Source organism: Cynocephalus volans, chromosome 1, assembly GCF_027409185.1.
Source record: "Cynocephalus volans isolate mCynVol1 chromosome 1, mCynVol1.pri, whole genome shotgun sequence".
NCBI classification, from domain to species: Eukaryota; Metazoa; Chordata; class Mammalia; order Dermoptera; family Cynocephalidae; genus Cynocephalus; species Cynocephalus volans.
Window position 1 is genome coordinate 5,570,761 of NC_084460.1, and position 18,888 is coordinate 5,589,648.

The following is an 18,888-nucleotide window of genomic DNA, read 5'->3' on the forward strand; positions in this document are numbered from 1 at the left end:
TGTGTGTGTGTGTTTTAGTAACTTTGCATTTTTTATAATCATTGCTTTCCTGTGCCACCTCCTGTAAATCAGGGTGTTGTTCTCTGACAGTCATATTATTCACAGCCTTAGTAATAGGCAGTGGTGAAAAGAAGAGAAGCAAAACAAGGAAGGCTCTAGTGACGGGAGGAAGTACCAAGCAGGCCGTGTATTTCTCCGTGTTTGGGGAAGAGTAGAAAGATCTGGGTTTCAAACCAGGGTCAATCACTCAATTGCTATATGATCAAGTTACTTGACTTTAGTTTCCCTATATTCAAAGTAAGGACAATAATGGCATGTACTACGCAGAATTTTAGTACAGATTAAATGAGAAAAACAGATGTTAAACACTTAGCTCAGTGCAGAATAGGTGCTCAATAAATGTTAGCTTATATTAGCTATTGTCACTGGTCACCAACCAGGAGCCATTTATTACTGCCTAGTAAAACTCTCCTGGGCACAATGGGGCATGCAGAGAAAGTAGTGGAGGTAAGTTTGAATGAGCCTTCAGGAAATGTTTGATCTACTAGAGGAGTAAGAAATATACACTTCACGTGAAAAACAGGCCAAGGCAGCATGTGTGGGATAGGGTCGTGCAGACTAGACACATGTATTTGTAAGTGCCAAGGAGATCTCGAGTAGGTGGTGGAAAGACTTTGATGGGGTTGGGTTGATCGAGGACCATTTTATGGAGGAGGCGAATCTTGAGCATGGACTTGAAAGTAGTTTAAGATTTAGAAGGCTGGAGAGCAAAAGAGAACGCATCCTTGGGAAGAGAATCAGAATGAGGTCTTGGGGGGAAAATGGGGCTTGTTCTAGGAGTAGAAGGAGGTTGGAAAGAGACCCTATATTGAGAAATTCAGGAAAAGAATGAGAGATAAAATGAAGCCACCTTGGAAGTTCAAAATGCTTAAAGAACTGGGAACCACTGTAAGTGTTCAATCAGAGGAACATTATGATGTCAAATTAGTATTTTAGGAAAACTGGTGTTGTAGCTCTGTGCAGTTGTGGGTTAGACCATGAAGAACTGCTCTGGAGTTCAGGTGCAAGGAGGGTGAGCACACACTTGGAAATAGGGAAGGAAATGAATGAATCTGACTTGCATTTTAGGAGGTGTTTGTGAGGTGTTTTGAGATCCATAAGGAGTCTTTTTCTATAGTGGTAGAAGTGAAGTGGCCAAGATGAGAGAATGCACAGGACTTCAGAGCTCTGCTCCTCCTCCCCCTGCCCCCTCCACTGCCCCCATGGAAGGTCATTAAATAGCAGGCAGACACTGCGACAGTGAGGCAGCCAGGAGTTTATAAAGGGAAATGGTCCCTTTCCAAAGACTGCTGAGATTGGCTACCTTGTTGTGCCAGGAATGTTAACAAAATTGCAAATGTATTTTAAATTGCATATCCAATAGCTTCCCATTGGGTCACGAGCAAGCGCAAGCGTTAACCAGTGGCAACCTTGAAATGCTCCCATCTCGCCTCTTAATTGTTTCTGGGTAGGTATCTACGAGTGACGTGAGGTACCTGTCTGGGGAAAGGGGGCAGGCGTAACTGCTAAGGTGCTTGAGTCCTCGGACTCTGGGGAAGTCAGTCCTACACATCCAGCTGGCTGATGACCTGAAATCAACCCCTGTCCTGTGGGGCGGGGTTTTCATCACAGACACTGCTCTGACATGTGTCACATGCGTGTGTGTGTGTGTGTGTGTGTGTGTGTGTGTGTATCCCCTTGAAGGACAGAGTCTCACCTCCATTTGCCCAGTTTCCTCTCCTTGGTCTCTTAACTCTTGGACTGGATGGATGTGGCCCCGTAAGGGAGTGAAAATTGGTGACTGAGTCTTAGCTGGAAGAGACCCTGGAGTTCCCATTTTCACATATGCGGCCCTTCAGTCTGCTTTTGCCATGTCCAGCTCACTAAGACCGAACCATCAGTCCTCACCTAGCTTCCTGCCTCCCCAGTTGGGCTGAGGCTAGAAGGTTCCATTCTGCCCACACTGTGTTACCTTTCTGAGGGGTCCTTTCTCCTCCCAGCCCTACACAAGGATGTGAGAAGGGTGACCACTGCCTGGCTTCAGCTCTGGACCACTCAAGGGCTGGCTCCCAGAGCCACAGGACAGAGCACCCTGAGGGGCTGGCATGTACGCGTGCTGGGGAGGTTCAGTTTCAGGCACCACACATCCGGAGGGCAGAGAAATTGCCACCACACATGCAAAGCCTTTTTTTTTTTTTTTCCCAGTAATTTTTAAAATCTATTTTTCAATGGGTGAGAGTTGGGTGGGCGGACAGTGTGTGGGGACCAGCGGCTATTCCTATCTCCCTGCCTGTTTATAAGGCACAGGGGGCAGGATGAGCAGCTCTAGGCAAGTCTGGCCGTAGCTGGCCTGTCAGCCTATCATTGGGACAGTGGAGCTACAGTGACCGTTAGCAGGCACTGACTCCTGTCCTTGGCTCAGAGACAGTGGCCCCCCAGTGTGGTCTCGGTGGATCCTAGGACTTGCAGGGCCATGAGATTTCTCTGGAGTCTGATGAGAGGGTGTGACCAAGTGAGAGATGCTGACGTGAGGCAAAACCATGGGGCAAGAAGTGTCACCAGTCGGGAGAAAGGACTCAGCTCTCTGGCAGTGGGAATGTGTGAGATAGGTGTCCGCCGGGGAGTGGGTGTTTGCAGGTGGCACCGTGATGGGGACAGCATGAGGATGGGCAGGGGGTGCAGGGGACAGAGAGGAGGCTGGAGAAGCCAGAGGGAATGGTAGCTGTGACTCTCAGTCCCCGAGAAGGTCGGGGAGGTGGGGTTGAGGATGTTTGGACAAGGAAGCCCTTTGAAGCTTTTCTTTCGTCCTCCCCACTCTGGACCTGGTCCCCTCCCCTCCATAAAGCCATTAGCTTCTGGTGCCAGCCCTATCTCTGCTGCATCTGTCTTGGTTCCAGTCGGTGCATTCACAGACCTCCTGCCCTGAGGGATGGGGGGGAGGATTGATGGGGGTGGGGGTGGAGGGGGAGGAGGGTCCTTCAGAGGAGGAGAGGTCTGCGAGGAAAGTAGGGTGTGGGGGCTGGAGCCCGGTCGTTTCCGAGCTGACTCTGCATAACAAAGGGGAAGGGCAAGTTTCTTCTTTGATCTGCCCCCTGCTGGCCCCACACACCTGCCTGTTGGTGCCCCCGCCCCAGCCGAGACCTCCAGAAGAAAAACCGAAAGGGGGTGGGGAAGAGGCTGCGTCCCAGCTCTCCTGCATCCTTCTCGGGCCACCTTCCTCTCTTGGTGGCCCCAGGACCAAAATATTTCCTAGGCTGATGACCCAAAGCACCTGCCGCCCCCTCCCGGAGAGCCTGCAGAGCCAGAACGGCGGGACGGCGCGGTGAGAGGGTGTGTGTGTGTGTGTGAGGCTGGAGGTGTCAGGGTCCCGGGAAGAGACGTGGGGTCATGCCCCAGATGGAAGCTCAGAGAGGAGGTGCTGGCGAGTCGGAGGGCCGTGATTTTAGACACTGCTCCAGGATCCAGAAGCACGGATTTCGCGAACGTTTGGAAGGGCTCAAGGAGAAGCGTTCCTCGAGGATGCGGGCTCAGGGCTTAGTTACAAACAGCGCCAGGCAGAGACGTGGGCGCTGTCGTGCAGCAGGAGAGGGGCTGTGGCTTCTGGAAGACGTGTCCCCAGCACAGATATTGGATGCAAGAGAGGCAGCCCCGGAGCCGGCGTGTCCCCAGCTGCCGCTCGAGGGCCACAGGGTGCAGAGGAGGGGCAGGGGTACCTAGGAAGGCACCGCCTCTGCCACCAAGGCTTTGGGGCGGGCGCCTCACTGTGTGGCTTTTACCTTCATTGCTCAGAGAAGTGGCCTGGAGAAGGCGCCAAGTCCTCGCCCCTCTCCCTGCGCTTATTCCTTGTTTACCTGAGGGTGAGCAAGGGCTGGGATTTGGAAACTTGTTTAGAAGGACGCAGATTGGGGGGACCCTCGTTTGGTGTGGGTGAGTCCAGCTCACCCCACGAAGGCGAGCCTGACGGTCAGAGACATTCGTCTCCGGGCTGCAGCGAGAAGTGGGGAGGGAGCAGCGGAGCGGACGGTCCTCGTTTTCCGGGTGTCCTGGAGGAAGGGCTGGTGCGCTTGCGACAGCCAGAGAGGCTTCCTGAGGGCCACACGCAGCGTGCTGTGTTCTAGAAATGACTTGTCATTTCTCTTCTCTGGTTTCTCAGCATGTTGTTTCATTTGGCACTAGGTCCCCAGGAGGGTTCCCACAGTGTTGAGTAAGCGACACGAAAGCCCTATGGTGAGAAGAGCAGTAGGAGACGGAGGCTGGGAAGAGGCCGGAGCAGAACCCGAGGCCGGGTGCAGCCCTGAGCTGCTCCTTTGCCCTCCCCCGCCCCTCCGCCGGCCTTCCCTTATCTGCCGCGTCCACACTGATCCTCCCTTCGCTCTCTTCTCTCCAGGGATCCCCAGCTTGGACGCTGTCAGTCCCAGGGCACTGGGGAGGGCTGAGGCCGACCATGCCCGGGCTGCCGCTGCTGTTTGCCGCTGCGTTGCTCTCCAGCTGGGCGCAGCTCTGGACGGACGCCGGCTCCTGGTGGTGAGTGGGGGCTGCGGACCTCTGCTAGCTGAGATGCGGGGCAAGGGCACCGTGTGGCATCAGCACACCTCAGCCCTAGGGATTGCTGAGGACCTCTTTCATCCCAGGAACATTAGGACAGCTCTTTTTCCCTCTCCAGCCCCTGGAGGTAAGGGTTCCCCGAGGATAAAGGATTAGTTCATTTGCTTATTTTTTCTGATCTTGTCCACATTCCACCTTGCCTGGACATGCCCTCATCCCCACAAATTGTTAGAAATAGCTCTTTTATTGCTATTGGGTCAATAAGAGTATTGATGACTGGTGGGTTTTTTTGTTTTGTTTTGTTTTCTGCTAGTAAAAGCAGGGAGAGTAGAATTCCTATTTTATAAGTCTGAAGACCAGATGAAGGATTTGCAGATGAGGGATTTGCAGGACCACGTGTGGCTTTCTTTTTGTGTTTCTAAGGCTATTTTCAATGCCCAGTCAACATGGAAGTGGCAGGCGATCACCACCTACTTTGCTTGGTCTGGGCCCCGCTCCCGTTTTCACTCTGATGGCAGATCTACAGCCGTCTCAGCTAACTTAGCCCTTTATTATGTGTGGTAGACAATGAGCGGAGGGGAGAGGGTTGGGGATGTGTGGAGTGAGGCCTGCCGGTGGAAGGTTCAGAATACCTCGTGGCTGTGTAAGTCGATTCTACTTTAAAGGCAGAAGGAAAGGCCCGGTGGAGGGAACGGGGTGCTTCCCCTGCATGTCCCGCACAGGGCTAGGCTGAACTGGCTGCTCCCACTCCTCAAAGAAGGCTTGTGCTGTCCCGTTGAGGACCGCCATTTTTTGCCCTCTGCCTCAAACCAATCGCTGCTCCCGCCCCATCTCCTTCTCTGCCTGCACCCCATCCTGTAAGACCCAGTTCACATTCTGGCCTGCTTAAAAAGGTTTCTCCTCAGCCGCAAGAGCTCTTTCCCCATCAGATCACAATGGACCCAAAAGCCCGGGTCTGTATTAGGCATTTGTTATCTCATGAGTCATTTGTGTTCGTGCCTCAGTTTCCCTCAGTTTGTCCTTTGAAGGCAGGCACTCTCTTTTACTCATTTCCTTTTCTAAGACCTTAGTCCAGGGCCTTGTACACAGAAAGTTTTCGGTAAATGTGCTGAATGGATGACTTCATGCTGCACACAGGCATGCACTCACTCCGTGGCCTTTTCCCCTTTCTGGATTGCCGTTGTAGGTCATTAGCTATGAACCCGGTGCAGAGGCCCGAGATGTTTATCATCGGTGCTCAGCCTGTGTGCAGTCAGCTTCCTGGGCTCTCCCCTGGCCAGAGAAAGCTGTGCCAGTTGTACCAGGAGCACATGGCCTACATAGGGGAGGGAGCCAAGACGGGCATCAAGGAGTGCCAGTACCAGTTCCGGCAGAGGCGGTGGAACTGCAGCACAGTGGACAACACGTCTGTCTTTGGGAGAGTCATGCAGATAGGTAAGAGGTCACTGAAATGTGGCTTGGCTGCAGGAACCGTGCTCATCTGACCTGGGTGCAGTTAAGCTCTCTCAGCACTGGCCCAGGGAGAGCCCAGAGGATGCAGAGCATCGGGCCATGTTAACCACGCAGTGTGTGCTCCTGCCTTCCTCTGCTTTCCAGCTTCACCCCGGGCCAGCTGTCTGTTACTCTGGGAGGGCGTCAGAACATCTGAGTTGAGTTAGAGGGGATTGGGAAATCCGCCCACCACCACTGCCTTTGTCTCTCAGCACAGCAAGGGCCTCCTTTTGGCTTCCTAGAGCCTTGGGTGGAGAACCAGAAATTGCAGCCCAGATTGTCTGTAGGATTTTGCCTCTTCCACTTGGACCCTTGAGAGAGAGAGAGAGAGAGAGAGACTTTGGGCCTGATTGGTAATAGTTGTCATCGACCCTGGCTTTTTCATTTGAAAAGGGATGTGGATGAAAGTGAGAGAAGGGGACGGGCTAAAGAAGAAAGGTGAGAGAGGGCAGGTCCGCCTGGATTCCTGTCCCTTCCCTTCTCCCATTGCTGGTCCAGGACTCTTTGGCTTCCACATTGCTTAGGTGGAGGTGTGATCTGAGGTCTAATTGTTTTCGGTCCTTTTGAAATGCAATCCTCTCCTCCCTGGCAAGAAATTGAGAAATCCGGCCCTATTCTACTGGGTCTTATCCGCAGGGCTGTAAAAGGAAGGTGTTAGAGCACCGCATTCTCCATGTCTCACATTCTCCCACAACAGTTTCCCCTCAAAAAGCCACATTCTGGAGCTACCTGAGGCTGGGGTTTTCCCAAAGAGTGACAGCAGGGGAGTTGGGGAGATAGAGATTTCATGCTCTTCTACTAAGAAGGCTGCTTGCAAGTCCTCTCCCCTGCCCCCATTGCAGGCCTCTCCCCTCCCCCCATCGCAGGCCCCCCCATCGCAGCCCCCCACCCCGCCGCCACCCCACATGGAAAAGTGAAGGTGGGGAAAGTACAGCTGAACCTTGCTGCTCTCTTGCTTTCCTCAGTATCAACTCACGGTACATAAAAGGAATGCTCATGAGTTCCTGCGACCCCCTTCCTGGGCAACTTTTCCAAAAGAATGGACTTGGGGGTTAAGCGGAATTTATTCACAATGTATCCGTCCTGCTCAAGTCCACCTGGTATTTGTCCCTTCTTCCCGGTGAGACTCTTCGCAGCACGCCCTGCTGTGTTTTGGGTGAGGAAACGAGGATGACCCAGGGGTAGAGAGAGATATCCTCCCATCAGCTCCACGCGAGCCCGTGTATGCCTGACAGTGGCTGGATCCTTCTCATATGTTATTTCGTTGAAGTGAAGGCCAAAAAAGTGAGGCTTTACTTTAGGAAAGAAAGGGGTTGGCGGGAGTAGGAGCGCCGCGGGGTGCACATGTGTGTGGTGGAACGACTTGAGAAAGCAGACCCTATCAAATAAAGCACATCTGTCTGCACCCTGTTCTGTTACAAAGTGGAACCTTCTGTTTCCCTAATTTTCCCCATTCCTTTCTGTAGCTTCCCTGAAGGCTCATGCTACCTGGGAAGCTGTCCTCCCTTCCTTCCCCTGGGCCCAGAGTAGCTCCTGCTGAGTCCTCTCACTCTCACCTACGACTTCCGAAAGATTCCTTTCTTCTTTGAAGCTGCTGCAAAACTCCATCACCAGAGGGCAGTAGAGCATCTTGGAGGAGGGTTGGCACCTCACCCAGCCTCTGCCCAGGGGACCCGGGAGGCATCTCGCTGGTAGTTGGGCTACTGCAGAACACAGAGCACATGGTATGGTACTGCTGTCTTCTTGTAGGCGGAAGACACACGGTCTCTCTAGTAGCTCCATGGCTGCTGGTTTATTAGCCTTTTATCCTTGAGATGGTGTGAGTTTCAACTCTGAATTGCTTCACATGTAGACAAGCCCCCCACATTGCTTATCCATTCTGACACTCTGAGCTGTCTCTTCCTTGCTGAGGTTAGTACCAATAGTCTGCACTTAGCAGGCTTATTGCAGGACCCACATGCTGCCCTGCAAAGGCAGAGCTACCCACTCGTGGTGTTCAATGATGCTCCAACCAGAAGAGGCAGACGGATTGACTGCAAGAGACAGTTAATACACCTGAGGACACGTCTGATCCCACGCCACCACGACAGGCTAGAACTGTCAGACTACATAACGTCTGCTGTTTTATGTTCAGCTGCAGGCACATTATTTTAAAAGGCAATTCTGAGAGGGCTGATTCAACTCTGAAAAGCAGGTTTGTGAAAGACTGGTAGAAGAATTGAGACATATGCAGCTTGGAAAAGAGAAAACATAAACGGCATATTAGTTGTTTTCACACACTGAAGAGCTGTCAAATGGAAAAGGGATCAGAGAGTAGCTCCAGCAGGCGGAAGTTATAGGGAAGCATATTTCAGCTTACAATAAGAAAGAACATTCTGGTGATTAGTCATTAAAAAAAGATAGAATGGATTGCCTTAAACACCCAGCCCACTTTTCTGAGAAATGCTGTAAAAGGAGCACTCCCAGTGGCTGGAAGGTGGCTCTGGGCTGTAGCTTCAGAGGTCCTTCCTGTTCCAGGACGCTGTGTCAGAGGGTTGGGGCTACATTTTAGGAAGACTTCTCAGGGATGAATCTCTCAAAGTGGGAACCTCTAAGGAGCCTCTTCGGCCATCTTACCATGCCAGGTGCTCACTGTCACAGTCTGACTCCCTTAGAGCAGATCCGTGACTCTGGTTATGGTTTAGCACTGATTCAAATGTCAGTCCTGATGGCTGAATCACGACTGTAACTTCTCGCCATCATTTGGGTTTTTCTTGGACTGTTTCTATTCCACAACTAGCCAGAAGCCAACCACTGGTTGATTGAGAAAAACAGACTCACCCACTATGGTCTAGTTGCAAACTTCACTGTGTTGAGCCTTGATAATCAGGAAGTAGGGCCAAGTGGGAGATTGCCCTAGACCTATTAATTGCTTAAAGATGGCTTCCATCTCCACCTGCCAAGACAGGGTTGCGGGATGTCTGCTACTGACCACAGAGCCTCAGGAGAGGAAATCATGGAGAACAGAAGATTCTGCCTGTTTTATCTCTGAGATCATGATTGAGTCTACTTCCTGTTAAGAACCACTCCCTCCATATCTGAGTCCATATGAGTATAATTTATTATTTCATGCAATAGCTTTACTGAGATATAATTCACATACCATACAGTACACCATTTTAAAGTGTGTGATTCAGTGGCTTTTAGTATAGTCACAAGGTTGTGCAACTGTAACTACAGTCAAATTCCAGAACATTTCCATCACCACGTGGAGAAACTGCATGCCCATTACCTGTCACTGTCCACCCCCCATCCCCAGCCCCAGCCCTAGCACTCACTAATCTTTCTGTCCCTATGGATTTGCCTGTCCTGGATGTTTCGTATAAATGGGATCATACAATACGTGGGCTTCGGCGACTGGCTTCTCTCAGTCAGCATAATGATTTAAAGGTTCATCCATGTTGTAGAATGTATCAGTACTTTATTCCTTTTCTGGCTGAATAATATTCCATTGTGTGGATAACACCACATTTTGTTTATCCATTCATCCATTGATGGACAATTGAGTTGTTTCTACTTTTTGGCTCTTACAAATAATGCTGCAGTGAGCAATCGTGTATGGGTTTTCGTGTGAACGTAGGTTTTCATTTCTCTTGGGTATGTTCTCAGGAATTGCTGGGTCGTATGGTGACTCTCTGTTTAGCCTTTTGAGGAGCTGTGAGACTGTTTCCCAAAGCAGCTGCACCACTTAACGTTCATCTATATCCTCGCCAACTTGTTATTGGCGGTCTTTTTGATTATACCCGTCCTAGTGGATGTGAAGTAGTATCTTACTGTTATTTTGATTTGCGTTTCCCTGGCAGCTGAGCATTTTTTTCTTTTCTATAAACATTTTTATTTTTTAAACATTTTAAAAACTCATCGTATGAGTTTTTAAGTGGTTCACTATAGCAATAAAGAGAGAAACTTAGTTGGGATTTTCTACTGAAAAATGATCTGGATTTTGAGAGGGATCGTGTCTGAAATTGTAGACAGACATGGTTCCCAGTGCTCTTGAGTTAGGGGCAGTGTGGAGCCTGTGAAAGAGAGAAGGAGAAAGCTTGGACTCTTCTGGACGTGGTAATTCTAGTTCACTTTCTGTTGCTGGTCTCCGCCGCTCTCTAGCTCGACAATAGCTGCAACAAAAAAGACAGGTGTGCAGCCCACAGAGCGCTGAGAAGTTGCATCTGTGAAGCAGGAATTTTTGCTAGACACAGAGTCTTGATGCTGATCTCAGTCTTGTTCTGCTAGTCCCACATGTTCCGGAAGTTTCTGAGAGCCCATCCCCCCCATCTAGGTTTCCCTCCTAGGAATCCAGGGGTCATATAAACTTCTGCGTGGTGGATATTAGTGTGGGCCAGGGCTGGAGGGATTCCTTTTATTCCATGTGGCGTCATGGGGCAGAGCTAGGGCCAAAAGACAGAAGTCAGTGATGAAGAGAATTGTCTAACATTCCAGCTGCAGGAAGGAAAGGCCTCCTCCTGACCCTGTCCCCGCCCCCCCCAGGCGTGTCACCCCACAGGCTGTGGCATGGGGGTCAGGAGGGGGCAGAGAGGAGGAAAGGGCCTGCAGGGGAGGAGAGTCCCTCCCGCGACCTCTTTGTCCCCTCTTGCAGGTAGCCGAGAGACCGCCTTCACCTACGCGGTGAGCGCCGCGGGCGTGGTAAATGCCGTCAGCCGGGCTTGCCGCGAGGGTGAGCTTTCCACGTGTGGCTGCAGCCGGACAGCGCGGCCCAAGGACCTCCCCCGGGACTGGCTGTGGGGTGGCTGTGGGGACAATGTGGAGTACGGCTACCGCTTTGCTAAGGAGTTTGTGGATGCCCGGGAGCGGGAGAAGAACTTTGCCAAGGGATCGGAGGAGCAGGGCCGAGTGCTCATGAACCTGCAGAACAACGAGGCGGGTCGAAGGGTAAGACGGGCGTCCCCTCCCTGCCTCCCACCGCGGGCCAGCAGCGGCCTGGCAATCCAGGAAGCGGGCTAGTCCGACCGTGGGGAGTCCCACCCGTAATCGCTGACCCAGACGCCCACATGACCGGACGCCCTTTCTAAGTGCCCCATTTCCCAATAGGCACTTGTGATGGTCGTTTGTTTTAGACCCTCTTTACAGGGCATCTGTTCCTATAGGACTTAGGTGCAGTGTTTGGATCAGAATTCCAGGCACAGAGGGTAGAGGTCTTGCCGTGACCACCCCCCTCTGTAACTTGAACAGATAAGACGATTGGAAGTTCAAGCCATTAGACCTAATGCGTCCTCGTTAAAGGCTCAGGTAAAACCAGAGCTGACTTTTAAGAGCTGCTATCATACACATCCAGAAACCCAGTCAAAAAGCACATTCAAGTACTAAGGCAAACACACCCCTGTGCTAGGAGTCTGTAAACATAAGAGGCGGCGTGAAAACACAAGCATCTTTTAAAGGCTCAAGCAATCTCATGTGAAATGTGACTGTCTTCTACACCTCAGTTTCAGTAGAAACTAAAACCCAAGGTTTAAGGTGAGCTTGGTCTATTGTATGTTCAGAGCACAACTGGGTGACAGTGGGAGTCTCCCTGTGTCGTGTGCTGGAGAGCGTGTCCCCTGTCGCCTGCACCTGGTGCATGAAGAATCCCTCTGCTCATATGTTTGGCCTCCTGTTTTCTTTGCTGTCCCCACCCTTCTCTGCCTCTGCCATGGTAACCCAGAGTGCCTGCTCTGCTCTGCCCTTTGCTGGTTCAGCATGGCCAGTGTGGACAGGGCCCAGGGCAGAGTGGGTGTGCACCTGGGTTCCCTTTGGAGAGTTCTGAGGTCTGAGTGCTGGGTGGTGAGAGATGTCTCCTGGCAAAGGACCCCTCAGGAAACAACACACACTTCTTTGCTGAAGTGTTGTCCCCACTCAGGTCTGTGTCAAGCCAGCTGGCTCTGGGTCCCAGGTGAGGTATTATAGTGAGACCAAAGATGAACTAATTAAAAACTGAGAATGGCAATTTCTGGAGAAGAAATAAGGTCAGAAGTTTAATGTTAGATCACTTGTGATGTCTTTAGATATCAAAATTTTAAAGCATTAACTCACATTTTATAGGAGCTCATATCAAATAAATGGAATTGGAAATGTGTGTGAATCAGGATCTTGTAACATTGGCTTGATAGGATTCGGTACACACCTGTGTGAACGTAGGGTCATCAGGTAGAAATTAGAATTGGTTGTTTGCCAGTGTCTTCCCTACACGTCCCATATCCAGAGGCTAGTTTTGCTGTCAGAAATGGGTGTGTGTGGGTAGTTTCAATCTGTGGTGATGTTCGGAGTTCTGGTCGTTGCTGTGATCTGTGGTTATTACGGTATAAACCAGGGCAGAGATCAGAACCGTTGTAGATGACTTCCACTCTGGGGGTGCCTGTGGGCTGCCCCGGTCTCTCCAGCCTTCATTTCTGTGCGGTCTTTGGCAAGCCTTAGGGCATCTAACCCTGAAGAGTAGAGAGAGATCAGTTAAGGCTTAAGACCCTCACTTTATCTCCTGGATGTCCAAATTCTACCCATTTTTCAAGATCCTAGTTCAAGTATGTCCCACTCCTTAAAATCTTTCTCATTCCTCATACTTACTGTCCATCTTGCAACTGAACTTCAGCAGAGCATTTTCTAGTTTTCTTGAGATGTTTCTTATCCTGCCCTTATCTCACTGGCTGCGGGTTCCCGAGGACAGGGACGGCCGCCTGCCTCTTTGCAGCCGCCCTTGCTGTGTGGGCACGTGAACGTGCAGCCAAGTTCCCGTCTTGCCCCCAGTAAGAGGCCAAACTCATGGAGGCCGTTTGCTGTCTCTGCTCTGAGCTGTCCTTATGGCAGGGGTTGAGGTGAGTGACCAGGCATGCATCCAAATCTGTGGCCCTGGAGGGGGACGAGAGACGCCGGCTTTCCCCTTTCCGCCACAGTCTGGAGCCCACCCGAGCTTGTTTGTGGTGTGGGGCCTCATCCCTGCAGCACCTCGCTGGCTGCCATCTGCCTCGCTCCTCGCTGCACCCTTCCCTCTTCCTCCGCCTGTGCCCCGGCTCCGGACCCCCTTCCTCCATCTCCACACCTCTTCCGTGGTCCTTTATCTCTCTCTTTGCTTCTGTCTGCTCCAGTTTGGGAATTCTTATCCCTGTCTATTTTTTATCCCCTCTCCAAGGAACAGGCTTCGGCCATCAATCACCATCTGGGGCCAAAGATATTCACTCTCTCCTCCTCACACCTACACAAAAGTTCTCCCAGGAGGGACTGAATGGTGCAGGAATTGCAAATGCCCTGGATGAGTGTTTTATGACCAGATTTAAAAAAAAAGCAACAACAGATTATCTAAGATCTGACATCTTGACCACAGAAATTTCAGTTGGCCTTTCAGTGTCTCTAGCTCTGTGTTAGACACCGAAGGCAAGACCAGTGGGTCAGTATTGCTTTGTCACTCAAGGGTTTTAAGCATTTTCCAGATAAAAGCCTTGTGCCTAATCCTTGTGACATTCCTGTCAGTTACCAAGCTTGTCACACCATTACATACAAGTGGAAGAGGAACTTAGGGAGGGCTTTGCCGGGGCAAGATATAGAACTAAAGTATTTTTTAAAAGCATTTTATTGCTTTTTGAGTTAGCAGGAAGAGTCAAAAATTGGGAATTTTCCCCTCCCCTAAAAAAGGAGCATTTATATAACTTCTAAACATATAATCAATATATATAACGTCAATAGTAAAATATGAAAAAGTACAAATATTACTCTTTTGACAGTCTTCATATGAGAGGAAGGATGGAATGACGGTCTGAATACTGAGGGCAGTGTGACACTCTTGCTCTCAGACTTGTTTTGCTAAAATTGCTGTCTGTGCCCCATGGAGTCTCGCTTTGGCTTCTCCTTCCCTAAATCTCCCTGAGTGTTTACTCCCGCTACAGATGCTTATCCTGTTCCCTTAGCTGCTTAGAAGCAAGGTACACAGTTTTAGGCCCTTAATGCTTCCTCCTTTCAGCAGCGCCAGATGCCTGCTATCCCTCTCTAAACCAAGGACCATTTCCAGAGGAATGTCAGGCTGCAGCCCAGACCCGGGGGATTTGGGCCAGAAGGATAATTGTAGGCCCTGTCTCTGAAGTCCTGTTGGAATGGGGTGTCAGTTCCTTTATGCCTTGGGCCTGGGGCTGCCAGGCTGAGTGCTGGTGCCTTTAACCTTGGGGAGCAGCCTTCCTTCCTTCTCTACTGTAAGCCATCTTTAAGCCCCAAGATAGGAGTGCAGAAGTGATAGTCATTCTGACCACCTTCTGGGTGGCCCTGAGCAGGTTGCTGAGCCTCTCTAGAGCTTCAATTTCTCCCCCATAAACTAGTGGGAATAATCCCATACCAGGAAAAAAGCAGGAAGAGTTTTGACAGTGGTACATGAGCTGATGATGGTTACACTATTTCTTGCACCTGCAGTGGGCTCTTCTTAACACTGAATAAAAACACAATCTGGGGACTCTTGAAATCTAAGAAAACCCTTGAGAGCTGCATCCTGACTCATTGGTGACAATAGCCATGGCATAAGAAAATGCTCTGCAGCAGGCCTGCATTTGTATCCTGCCATCTGCACTCCGGGGCCTGCTGCCAGGGCTATTTGACTCAATGCATCAGTAAGCTTTCATTGAAAAGCACTTCGTAAGCAGCTCTCTGGTTTACTCTTGCTTTTAAATTTTGATTTGGGACAACCCAAGTTCAAGTCCACTCCACATGGTTGTGGTTCAGTGACTCCTCACCCTTCCGTTGCCCACAGCCTCTGCTTCCTCCTTCACGCTGACCGCCGCTCCCGGGGGAGTGCCTGGGGGTGCTGGGGTGGAAGGAAGTGGTCTTGCTTACAAAGATGATGGTTTATGGTGAGGCTCCTGCTGACTCTATGGGGTTAGTGACCAAATGGTAACACAGGAAAAGGGACCGTTTAATTCTTACAGGATTTGACAGGGGTGATAGAGCTTTTGGCTAACCAGGGCCATGCCAGCGGTTTCCATTCTAGTCATCTGATACAACTGGATTCTTTCTTCTGACTTGTGCTCCATATTACATAAAAGCTAGACACATTTTGTTGCTTTTTATTTATGTTTGAGACTTTGATCAAGGTGGGTTTTTTTTTTTTTCCTGATTGTAAGAATGACACATTTATGGTAACAAATTTCAAGGAATATGAATCGGATAAAGTAGGAAATGAAAGTGCCCCGTGCCTTCCTTGTAGCCGATGGGAACATGTTGCGTGGCCTGCCCAGCGTCCTTCCATGTGGTGCTCCTTTTATCTGCTCTCCGTCCAAGCTCCTGAGGATCCTGGAGAGAGCTTTGCATACATTTGCAAAACTATCTGTCCCCCCTCCGTTAGCCCTCTTCTAGCCCCTCTTCTGTGCTCAGCCTGTAAGCGACCCCAACCACCCTCCCAACCTCTCCCACCAGGGATCTCCTTCTTACCCCTTCTCTCTCCTCCCTCAGGCTGTGTACAAGACGGCAGACGTCGCCTGCAAATGCCACGGCGTCTCAGGGTCCTGCAGCCTCAAGACCTGCTGGCTCCAGCTGGCCGAGTTCCGCAGGGTGGGGGACCAGCTGAAGGAAAAGTACGACAGCGCGGCCGCCATGCGCATCACCCGCAAGGGCAAGCTGGAGCTGGTCAACAGCCGCTTCAACCAGCCCACCCCGGAGGACCTGGTCTACGTGGACCCCAGCCCCGACTACTGCCTGCGCAACGAGACCACCGGCTCGCTGGGAACCCAGGGCCGCCTCTGCAACAAGACCTCGGAGGGTATGGACGGCTGCGAGCTCATGTGCTGCGGCCGCGGCTACGACCAGTTCAAGAGCGTCCAGGTGGAGCGCTGCCACTGCAAGTTCCACTGGTGCTGCTTCGTCAAGTGCAGGAAGTGCACCGAGGTCGTCGACCAGTATGTCTGCAAGTGAGTGGCCCCGGCTGCCTGCCTGGCCCCGCGGAGGTCTGCCTTATGTAAATCTATGTGAATCTATTTTATATTTGTATAAATAAGTGGATGAATGACACATAATTAAAAGGCAAACATGGAAAGGAAAAGCTTATTTAAGAGGTGCTGGAGACCTCTGAGGATTGACCTTTGCTGGTTCTCTCCTCCCAGGGAGGGGAGAAAGGGCGTTTTGCTCTGCCTCTGGTGAGGATGCCGGGACATAGGGACTTGGAGATGTGTACTGTCTCTCCACTATGGCCTGAGCAGGGAGGCTGCAGGCAGATGGAGGAGCTGATTCTGTCTGGAAGTCTGGAATCTCTGTGGGGAAGATGACTGCCCTGTGACCCCAGCCACTAGGTCACGAGGCCCGTGGAAGGTGGCGGAAACTCAGCGTAAGCCTCCACGTCTCCGGGGTCTTGCCCAGCATGTGGACGGGCCCGTAAGAGGCCCAGCTTCCTCACTCTTCCCCTCGTGCGCTGTGCAGAATCCACGGTGACAGGAGTGGCTCCTCCCCCAAATGAGGACAGGTCCAATGTCATCTCTGATGCCGTGACCACAAAGGGCTCTGCACCTCCCCCAGGCCTATCTTTCCAGCAGGAATTCCTCCATCTCCACAGTTCCCTGCATGAAGAGGAAATGGGGGGGGGGGTGACCTGCCACACCAGGAAGGACGGGAACTGGCCGTGTGCCTACGCTGCACCCAACCGTGCCAGCCTGCACGGGCCTCCCGCTCAGCGGCCACCACCTCTACCAGCAGCCCTGCCCAGACCTACAGCTCCTCTCTGGCATTAAATACCCTTCACTGAGCTTTCTCTCCCTGTCCTTATTTGGACGCACGATTATCTTTCATGAGCCTATTTTGATCTGATCTCTAGAACCCTGTACATGGTATGGAAAGGGGTAAGGAAAATGAGACTTTTTAGAGCTCTGGTCTGGTGATTAGTCCAGGAGAATGTTGTGAGAGTTAAATAAGGTCATGGATTTAAGCACTCACCCCAAGGGCTAGTGCAGAGTTAAACAATAAATGATAGCCTTTAAAATTACTATTATGAACAAAAGAATTCAGAGATTTAAGTTTAAATCTCCCATTTTCTTCCCCCTTTCCCTGCTCCTTCCATTTTACAGCCCACCTAGTTAACCCCGGTCTGTTTGCTGGGTCCTTGGTGTGGCGCAGGATATGGGGGTGCTCTCTGCAGTTCCTCTCTGTTGTCACCTGCAGTTTTGGACGGCAGCGTCTGGGGCCAGGAGGGAGAGTGAGGCAGGACTGAGGGTCCCAGGAAGGGAGATGTTATTTTCCTCAAAGGGAAGAGTTATTAAGGGAACACTGAGCCAGGCTGCACTGGAGTGACCAGCCTGGAGGTGAGCTGGAAGCTACGTAAAGACACGAGTTTATTTTAGAAGGCTTTATTTCTGGGGAAATAATGGAATTAAAAAATTAACTTGGGTCATAATGAGCAAACGATATTGCAAAACTGTGTAAAAGAGATTCTGCCTGAGGGCACCCGTGGCCATACGTACTGCTTGTACCTTTAGTACCTAAAGAGGAACTTTCTGACTTGACAACAAAGCACCTCAGACCTAGGGTTACTTTACCAGCAACTCACATTTTCAAGGTAATGGCCCATGAAAGAAAATGAGGGAAGTCAACTAGTCTACAAGAGATCAAAACCACGCCCTTGGCTTCCTTAGATGCCATTTAACCATCTTAACCATATTCAACCATGATAAACCAGTTGCACAGATCAACCATGATCATAGCATTGGCTGGCTGCCTCACTGTTCTAGAGGTCTGCAGAGTTACTTTATATCAGGTGCTCTAAGTACTTGAGAGCTGAAATCCAATTCATCCTTAGAAACCCTGGGAAATTTGTTGAGAGTGACTTGTCCACAGTCCTTAAAAGTCACTTTCATCTTCACGAAAGGAGATGGATAAGCCCTGTTTTATGGAGATACTCCTGCTGAGTCATGGCAAGTGACTGGAGTAAGTCAGGTTTTCTTTCTGACGTGAGAGCAAGTCATATGTTCAAATGCCAGCGTGATTGTTGTGTCCACTGACCAGTTTTCAAAATGGGTTGGAATGAGGTTATAGTTATTGTCACATTCTTGTTGAATCCTGGTCAATTGGCAGCTGTCTGGGAAGTGACCAGTAATGCTGTAGGAATGTGGAAATGAACCAGAAAAAAAAAAAAAAAGAGCTTCCACCGGAGCAGGAAGGGAACGTGGTAATCCGAGCTCAAGCACCTGTTTCCAGATAAGGAGCTCCAAATCTGGAACCAGTCCCAAACCTTAGTGTGCTTGTGACAATGCAGAATCCTAGATATCCAACACCAGAAATTTGTATTCAGTTGGCCTGGGGCAGAGCCTGGGACTATTGCACCTTGAACAAGGACCTGAGAGGATTCTAGCTGGTGGTCAGAAGACTACACTGGACTTAGAGACATTAAGATCCACAGGGAGACAGAAAGCCTGGTCCTGATTCCTGACCCAGTGCTCTTGGCGGTCCTGTGCAGGATTCCCTAGGACCTGAGATGTCTTATAACCAACCTGTAATCTAACCAAAAGATCATTGTGTTGGGTATAAGGCCTAGACCAAGCAGTCCTAACCATCCCAGGGAAACTCTTTGACGAAAGAGAAGGAACATTCTGAAACACAGCAGAACGGATCTGCCCAGGGATATCCCACCCCTCCTCTGCCTGGGACTGGCGGGGAAAGCCTGCTGATCTAATTTCTATATGAACATAATAAGGCAACATTTGCTTAGCTACTTGTCCTCTAGATAACATTAGGAGAAAGGTCCCCCTGACTGTGTCCGTTTAAAAGACAGTCGGGTAGGAAGGCACAACAACCAGGGTGAAGGTTAGGGCAGCCCTCCTCAGAAAAGGACTT

At 50.6% G+C, this 18,888-nt stretch overlaps 1 protein-coding gene across 1 annotated transcript; it reads left to right on the top strand.

Annotated features, from left to right (window-relative positions):
• The first annotated feature begins 4,450 nt into the window (after positions 1-4,450).
• WNT5B (Wnt family member 5B) lies at positions 4,451-15,984 on the top strand. The gene is made up of 4 exons (XM_063075637.1): positions 4,451-4,563; positions 5,771-6,018; positions 10,709-11,001; positions 15,526-15,984. Exons 1-4 carry the CDS (start codon positions 4,484-4,486, stop codon positions 15,982-15,984), a joined length of 1,080 nt encoding a protein of 359 aa, XP_062931707.1. The 5' UTR covers positions 4,451-4,483.
• Positions 15,985-18,888: the final 2,904 nt, after the last annotated feature.